The sequence below is a fragment of the Diorhabda carinulata genome, chromosome 7, assembly GCF_026250575.1.
Source record: "Diorhabda carinulata isolate Delta chromosome 7, icDioCari1.1, whole genome shotgun sequence".
Lineage (NCBI taxonomy): Eukaryota > Metazoa > Arthropoda > Insecta > Coleoptera > Chrysomelidae > Diorhabda > Diorhabda carinulata.
Window position 1 is genome coordinate 16306306 of NC_079466.1, and position 9437 is coordinate 16315742.

A 9437-nucleotide genomic window follows, 5' to 3' on the forward strand; every position below is an offset into this window, starting at 1 on the left:
AACAAATGTATTTCATTCGACGATAGATAAGTAGAAAGACATGGAATTTATCAACCATTATCAGAAAATTTATAGTGAATAACTGTTAAGTACCGTCTGTGTTCATATGGTCACATTTAAGAGTTGTAAATCACTCTCAGGAAAATATCGACATAATTTTTCCTCAGTTTTTGTGTACTAACACGAACCTCTGTTCGGAGCATTCAATTCACACATGATGTAGGATTAAGGTTGATTTCAAAAATAAATAATTGTCCCGTGTTATATAAAAAACTGTAATTTTTTAAATAAGAAAAGTTGAATAATTTTCTGTCAAAATTTTCATATTCCTATAAATCTCCACATTTTGAAATATTCACCAATTCGGCTGGGCATTTTACTTCAATGAACGATACAAGAGGATTATCAACTCCTTCCATATATTCAAATCTGAATCTACAACCTGGTTGTAAGACTGCCGGTAAAGTATCACACTCTTCAATAGTAGACACACCTCCGTATCTTCTGCCCCATCCATCTTCCCCTGTATTCCATTGGGTCATACAACCAAGGTTGAAGATACCAACTCCACCGCCGGGTATTTGTAAATCGAATTGATTCTCACCCAGGTCACTTCCTAAAAATGGAAATAAATTTATTATTGGTTTGATTTACTGTGAAAATAATACCATAAACACGAAGAAATGAATGTGATCGCCAATCTTAAATCGTTAAATGACTTTTATCTTGAAAGTTTTTCAATATCTCTTGATAGAAAATTTGATGATTCCAAAGAATAGTTCTTTGTTATGAACAATCAAAACACTTCAAATGAAGGCTCCAACAAGGGCACTTGAAGTCTTTAAAGTTTGAATCTAATGGTACAATTCGAAACCATTTGGACAAAAAATAAGCTAAATATGGTCAATTGCAGGTTATAGTGTGTGGCGCTGCCAGAATCTAGATACGTGTTGCAAGTAAATATCTGATGGATTTGATGGGCAGTGATCAAATGATGTCTGCGATCGTTAATCATAAACATTTGAAGGAGCATATCACTGATAGAGGCAGACTTCTGCCGAAAACATCTCACAGAAAGCGAATTTTTATCGTTTGTTGAACATGCTGCCTAAAAGCCATAATTGCTAAAATCGTGTGCCATTGGCTTGTGCTCGAGTGCAAAAAGTCTTACAAGACGTTGTGAGAGGCAGCTGCAAGATCTAGTTCGTTTGGATGATCAATCATTCTGGCAACAATGGGACTCGAAACCCATTCTCGTTATAGCTGGAAGTGTAGCTAGTGTATCTTTGAGACAAAGAACACTTCGCTGAGATGGTTGGAAATATCTGGCATGAGACAAGCAAAGGCATATATAGATGAGCCTTTCGCATGCCTTACCAATCAAATGCTCTTCTCAAACAGGCGCAAGATTCGACCAGTGACTGGCCTTCTAATTATATATCTGAGATGCCATTTCCACGCTATAGGTATCTCGTAAGATTCAGAATTCCGCTACTGTAATATGAGAAAGTAACTTTAGACCAGGTCATCGGTGATTCATTCAGTACTCACACGTAAAAAGTTCAATTAATTTGAAAAGGCATCGGGTAAGATGGATCTATAAGAAAGCCTCCTTTGACTCACTATCCGAGTTGGGATCCAGTAGCTAGATTGGTTTGACGTCCTCGTAGTTGTGAAACCATTCTGCACATTCTTTTGCAAAATTTATTGTCATTATTCTAATGTTCCTGTGAATATAGTTAATCTTTACAAACAAACGGCGTTAGTTATACACCTAAATACTTTTTGAAGATTCCAATATTGCTTGAGATGACACATATTTATTTGCCTACACAAGTTTTAAGACCTGTTCCCTTATCATCAACTTATGTGGGTACTAGTTTGTCTGTTATTACTTCATGAATTTTGTATATAAGATAAAGCAGTGGAACCAGAATGGTAACTAGTAGTACATCAGCCAATATAGAATTCAATTCTTAATATGTCCGCATCTAATACGAAACAGTTTTTCACTAATCTACGATTTTTGAAAGGACTGTATTGACCCCAGGTAGTAGTTGTTTCAACTTATGTTCGAGTCCGCGACGCCAGATCTCACAGAAAGCCTGACGAAGAACAAAACTGAACGTATCTTTTTGTCTCTAGTATTTTTTATAATTGATCAGTCAGCTTCTTTGAAGCTAAACTGATGAGAGAGAATTAAGCATTTTTGTCTAATAATCGGTTCAAGTCTTTTTAGAAATATCTTTCTGATATAACTGATAGCAGATATATCGGTCTGTACGATGAGATCTCCTTCACAGGTTCTCTGTGCTTGGAAATTATAATTACCTGTACTACATTTCACCAACTAAGTATATTAGCGGGGAAGTTATGTTAACTATGTAAACGATTGTCACTATTGATTTTCTCGGTAGCTTGGCTCCTTATCAAGTCAAACTTGGTGCTTTTTTGGGTTAATGTTGGCCTCTATTTAAATTGCTCGCTTTTCCAGTGTTACTGTTTCTATTGTTTGGTTAGTTTATTTATTACTGGTAGGACTTGCTAAAAATGTTGTTGCATTCGATGGAGAATTACCTCCGGCTTCTTTTCATTACTTCCAAACTATGTTCATTTCTCATTTCAGAGTATGTGTGATATTGTTCAATCTATTCATTGCGTCCGATTTCACTGTTATTTTCTTCTCAATTTTGTTTTTGAGCTATAAAATTCTTTTTTCAATAGGTGATTATTTCCGGAAATTTTTCTTTTCACTAATTTAATACTGTTTCAAATGGTTTCTTGAAATCAGTGGTGTCCTAGCTTCTATATCAGGTGTATTTTCCACTTTTATTACGAAATTTGTTTTGATTCTATTAACTAATTCTTTGCGAGTTAAGTAGATAAAAATGTCGACATTTTCAAATTTATTCGTTTTTTTTTAAACACTTACCCGTATTGACAATTTGTACCAGCATTTGTTTTCCAGCTAACTGATCTTTAAATGACAATAACAGACAGTGACAACATTTGGAAGTATCGACTCCACCAGTGAATGAAGCTGCTGTCCAACCATATGCCAATGTCGAATTTACCACAAACGGTTGCTGGATACTAAAAAAAGAGGTAAAATACTAACAGGAGGTATTGAAACATAATCCAACATATCTGGGAGAACTAATGAATAAATAAATGAACATTTGTACTAAATTCTACCGAAAATCATACTACTGGCAGAATGGAGAACTTGAAAGATATTAATAGTTATTCTTCATCTAGTAGGCAATTGACAAATAAGCTACTACGTGATATTTGATTAAAAATTGCAAGCGACTTGATTTGTTCATGTCACTTTGCTTTCATTCTTTTCCAAACCTGTCATCAATAATTATCACATTGTATTCAAAGTTTGAATATGGTAGAATTTAACTTTAGTGAATAATGCTGTCATGCATTTGATGTATGATTTGGCTTCTGGTAACATTTCGGAAGCCAGGTTGTATACTGTTGTATAACAGTAACATATGATTGCAGCTTACCGGAAACAGGTTTATTTACATAAATTAAGTAAGCTAGTTTCCATTAATTTTTATGAAAAGATATTTTAGAAAGGGTTCTACCAAAAAAAGTTTCCAGCTTTATACATCAACATTATTAGTATAAATGATAAATACCTGCACGTGAAAGCAGTACCTCCCTCCTCGCAACCGGATTTAGCGTTGTTTTCTTCGGTACTAGGAGTTTCACCGTCTATCTGACAAGTTTGATCTGGAATTCCATTTTGCGTTGATATAAAACCATAATAAGCGCAAGAAGGAGCACAACAATCCCAATAGCGGGTGGTTATGCCGTCCCCACTTATACCATTTGGTATTGGTTGGATATCTGGAGAACTGTCGGCAGCAGCAGCTGAAATATAAACTGAAAATAGATACTACACTTTGAATGCAGTATAGTTATACTTTTCGGGACTTTTACAAATTCAGTACGCTCAAGTTATATCAAAATATTTTCTCGAATATTTTTTTCTATTTCTGTGTAGAGCAGTTAACTTAACCCTTTATTTAATTGGATTCAGGGTTCTGGAATTCATAATTATGTATTTATTCTAAATAATTATATTAGCGATAACTTAAATTTTGAAATTTTGATATTGGTATTTGATAGAATATAACCAAGACACAAAAATAGAAGATTGCAGCGTTGTCATGCTATATTCTGCTTTGAATCAAATGTAGCATGGAAGTTGTAGTTTCCATTACTGATCCTTAAGCTTTGGTTTATTTTTCACATAAACTATTAGGTAAGTGATGTGGAAATACTTAATTGAAAGATCCAAACAATGTAGAGATCTTAAAGTTTTGAATTAAATGAAGATATTTCTGATGAACTTTAACCACTGAAGATCTATCTAATCAATGAGCTTCAATAGAGGGATTCTCGCCGGACTGTTGTTATTTTCATTGGGTCTTTTTTCTTTGTTGAGAAATGACGAAGAAATGATACTACGACAATCGTCGGATTGTTACTCAATACTTTTAAAATTACAAATTGGAACACGTTTGCCTGTCACAATACTATCACTGTCACTTGAACATATCTAAGAGTGCTTATCGCCAACTTAACTAAATTAAAAATTAATATAAAAATGGTTACCAACTTTGTCTCTATATGAAACAAAATAGTGTGAGATAGGGATAGGTCGGGTCAGCTGTCAATTTGATCAATTCTCAACACGGACCTTGTCAATTGAGGATTTGGCACTTATTTACATAATTTCATTGTGTGTTGCTCTACCTAAATCTAGCGGAAGATACCTGGGAGTCTCTGAATTAAAGAAGGAAAAATTAGATTGATCTTGATTTCTTTGAGGCAGAATGTAACAAGGACTTAACAAGCAGCTGAGTGGCTGAAAGTCCCATTCATAGTGTATATACCTGTGTACATATATAAAACAAAAGATATTAATGTAATATAACATTAATATGATTTTGGAAAAAAATGGTAGACAGAATTATTGATATCGTTTTATGATTTGCAATATCTTTTTTGTACACACATTCACAATTCACGTCCGATATATAGGGAAAAACCATTTTTATACCACATTTTTTCATTATACTAATTAAAATGGACAAAAATAATTATGATTGACTTTTTTATTATAGGGAATCGTAACTATTATCATCATCTCTATCAAAATAAGTGAGTGAAGACGTCTTCCGATTGCTAGCTTACCAACTACCTTCTATATCTATCTCAATATATGTTTTTGTTAGTTCACTCTCCTGCATTTCTATATCCACGCTGTCTTTCCAACTGTTTCGTGATCTTCCTATCCTCTTTTTCTCTCGTGGTATCCATATTAGGACCTGTTTTGTTTTGTTGTCTGAAATTATTTGTAATTGACCATAAAAGATTCGTTATTTGATTTTGGTATTATCGATTAATGGGCGTCTGATTCTCATTATCTAGTTAATCCTGTCATCACTATTTGATACGAATTAAATCGTGTAAAGATTAGTTTTGTCACTGAGAGGTATTCCCATCTAAGTGCATCTACATTTCCTCATCAAAAGTGCCTACTCCATGTAGATCTTAAATAGCGTTGATGGAAAGCAACTCCCTTATTTTAGATGTTTCGCGGCAATAAACTCTTTAGATAAATCCTAGTTTGTTTCAATTTTTGTTATAATATTTTCGAATGATCTTTGGACTGCTCCATTCAAACTAATTGTGATGTTTGTTGGTTCGAGTGCTGTATACAGTTGGCTAAGTGGTACATATATGACACGAGGATGGTCGCACAAAAACCTGACCTAGAGATGGTGGTAGTTTTGGGATACTATACTTTTATTTGAAAGACCTTAGCTTCACCAATCTAAAAGCTATAAATTAAACTAAACTCAGCAGAGTTTTAACGAGCCCGTAAGATCTGCGAAGAGCAGCATCGCAGTGGTCAATCAAATGAAATGACGATTCCAGAAATGTTGAAGAAAATACACAAAGCGATACTGGATGATCACCAACTAAAATTGCTCGAGCTAGCAGACATAGTAGACATGTCAAAAAAGCAGTAGATAGCATATTAACTGAGAAGTTGGACTTTAGAAAGTTGTGCGCAAGATAGGTGCCACGTTTGCTTGCAATATTACAAAAACAGTGACGTGAAGATGTTTTCATCGAGTATTTGGCAATGTTTCACAGAAAAAGAAACAAATGTTTGGGCCGTTTCATAGTTATGGGTCCATCCATCCGAAATAAAAGAACAATTAAATCAAAGGACTTTGTGGGAGAACCGGCTCCAAAGAAGACAAAGATCATTCCATCTAGAGGCAAGGTCATAGTGTCGGCTTTTTAGAATACGCGTGGGATAATTTCCATTGACTATCTTGAAAGATGGATAACTATCAACGGCAAGTGTTATGCAAGCTTTCTAAAACGTTTGAGTAAAGAAATCAAGCAAAAACAACCGCATTTGGCTAAGAAGAAAGTGTGGTTTTATCAAGACACCAGTTCACACATTCGTTATTACAATGGCCAAAATAAATAAATTGACGATTAGTATTATAAGAAGGGTATCGAACTTATAGAACATGGCTGTTAAAAGTTTATAAAGCTAAAAGGAGATTGGGTTGAAAAATGAATATTTTTTTCCCAAAATTTCTGTTTCCCTTGTTGGGCCAGGTACTTCTGAGACCATTCTCGTACATGGATTTCTTGTCCTATCGTAATTTTGTTTCGATCATTCTTGCAATATATTATAAGTGGATCTGTCGGCATAAGGACATGCTTTTTCTAAAGCTTTTTTTCTCAAAGTAAGTTCCATCAGTGCCCAAATTATTTTATGATCAATTTTGATCGGTTATGATCGGTTTTGAATAATGTCTCAGAAAAATTAATACAAACGGTATTTTATATAATAAACATTTAACGAATTACAATAAATGCATTCTTCGTTTTTTTTATTTAATTCTTGGCCAGATTGCCGAGTGGTGTATGGCTGTTTGATTGCTGTCATGACATTTTTTTCCCATGCATTTCTGTTTTCTGTTCGCTCTTTTAAAGCTACCAATTGTCCCCAATGTTTCTCACTTTATTAATCCACGTTTCTATTGATTTTCCTCCATAATTTTCACCTGCTATTTTGAATTCGAACGCTTTTTTTGTGCATCTGGCCAAAGTATCGCATCCTTTTCAATTGTGATTCTTCTGTACTGGGTTACATCTCTAGTATTTTTTCATATATTTCAATCTCTATTTAAAACTTTTCCGAGGAATTTCATTTCCATTGCATTTATACGATCTACTTTTTTTTGGTTTAATATCAATGACCCACAGTTGTGAAGTATGGTATGCAATATATCAATGTATTACAAATGATGTAACTTATTGAATGTTAATCTTATTCAGACCTAGTTTCATATTTGTTATCTTGTTGAATATAAAAATTTATGAAAATGGTTTTTAAACACTTGAACTGACATTATAGTTCAAGAAATATATTTTTATTCTATCTAAAATCACAAGGTATTTTCAATTAGTTCTGACGTAATTTGAAATACATGAGTATATATAAAAGACACATTTTAAATCGAAACGATTTTTTTTCAAGCTTATGTATATCATGCTTATGAAATTTGATCATTTATTACCCCTACCACCTATAATTCAATTCAATAATTGAAAACATCTCTGTAATTGTATTGATATTGTGCACTGAATGATCAAAAGTGTATAAAACATAGAAGCATTGAAAAATTTCTGAAAAATATCAGCATGAATTAGATATCGAAAAAATTGAGGCCCATACAATAGTATAAACTCCAACGCTAGAAAATTGAAGACATCGAAATATGGATAGATACAGATGATATGGATATAGTGGCAGAAGATGAGAAAATTTTGATCCCAAGCTTAAGAATATATAATGACAGATATTGTATATTGTAATGTTTTTCTTATTTATTTATACTAAATTTATCGATAGGGTGAATTTATAAGCACTGTATTGTACCCAATGCATTTAAACTTTCACACTAGACTTAACTAACTTATATGATGATTAACTAGTCACTAATACTTAACTAACTAACATAATTTAAATTCATCGGTTATTTTTCTATGTCGTTCCGTTCAATTTGACTTTTGATCATAAACTAACTAACTCCGCTAGAAAAACTCCTTCATATAAACAAAACAAATTTCTCAAAACCTATAGAAAATAAACATACAAACAAATAAACAAAAAGACCTGTCTAAAAATTAGTTTTGGAAAAAACAACATGAAAAACTAGCCGCTAATGATAAAAAGAATATTAAATGTGCCTCAAAGTCGCTAAATTATCATTATAATCGGACGTTCAATGTTGAGGACTTTTTTGTAACAATATGAAAATAGAGGAACACAAGAGCACAAGACGATAATATCAAGAAGAAAGAAGAAGATGAAACTAAAGGATTTGGTGATAAACAAGGTCAAAAGTTTCAAATAAATTAGTATAATATTACATAAGAATTAAAATTGGAACAACAGATGACGGAGAGAACTGCAGCATCTCGAATATTATTTTACGCAATTAAGAGACGGTTTCTAGACAAAAAAAAATATCAAAGAAATATATAGAACAAAAGCAAGATATAGTATACACAAATTAAGAGAAAGAAACAGTTTGCAAATAAAATCGAGGAAAGACAACTTAGTTATTTCGACAACGTCATGAGAATTGGAAAAAACGATTTTTATTTGAGAAAGATGAGACAATAAAAGAAAATGAGACCAAAGATCGATGGAAAGCTGGAAAGAAAAAATGAAGATCGTAGGAATAGAAATAAGGTGGTAGGAAATAGAAAAAATTACAGTATATGAAATGAAGAAACCATCTGTGAAGGGGCCCACGAAATGGCTGAACTCCGGCAAGCCTTACACCAAAGATTGAAAGTGATTGTTTTGTTATTTACAGTAAAGTAATTTATATATTAAAAAAGACGTAAACGTTTTATTTATGAAAAAAAATGGTTCATAATATCATCACGAATGCTATGATGCTGATTAGAAGTTTTTTTTTTAAATTGTTCTTTTGAAGGTAAAAGCGACCCATTTTATGATAGCATATGATTAACTAATCTTACCGATAAACCAAAAACTTAGAATTGCCACTAATTTCATTTTGAAAATGACTGTTAACGCTATGCAGTTTGATAATCTTCTTTTAAATAGTTTTCAATATATCATAAACCCATTTATCCCATACGTCAAGATAAAACATAATTTACAACATTTGAATTTAGTTATTACTTCAATTATTATAAATTGAATTATTTTTTACTCAAAGTGCACTTAAGATGCAAAAGAGTTCCTATATTATGCATTACGAGTATATTGAATGGTTTGTAATTGAAACTGTATTGCAAATGATGAGAAAAATATAAAAGTTGATTATCAACAAACATTTGCG

At 32.6% G+C, this 9437-nt stretch overlaps 1 protein-coding gene across 1 annotated transcript; it reads right to left on the bottom strand.

The window, feature by feature from the left end:
• Window positions 1-251: 251 nt before the first annotated feature.
• Window positions 252-9183, bottom strand: LOC130896488 (endoglucanase-like). Its single transcript, XM_057804637.1, has 4 exons — window positions 9112-9183; window positions 3654-3888; window positions 2933-3093; window positions 252-616 (listed from the first exon to the last, which is right to left on the bottom strand). Exons 1-4 carry the CDS (start codon window positions 9146-9148, stop codon window positions 330-332), a joined length of 720 nt encoding a protein of 239 aa, XP_057660620.1. The 5' UTR covers window positions 9149-9183; the 3' UTR covers window positions 252-329.
• Between the last annotated feature and the right edge of the window lie 254 nt (window positions 9184-9437).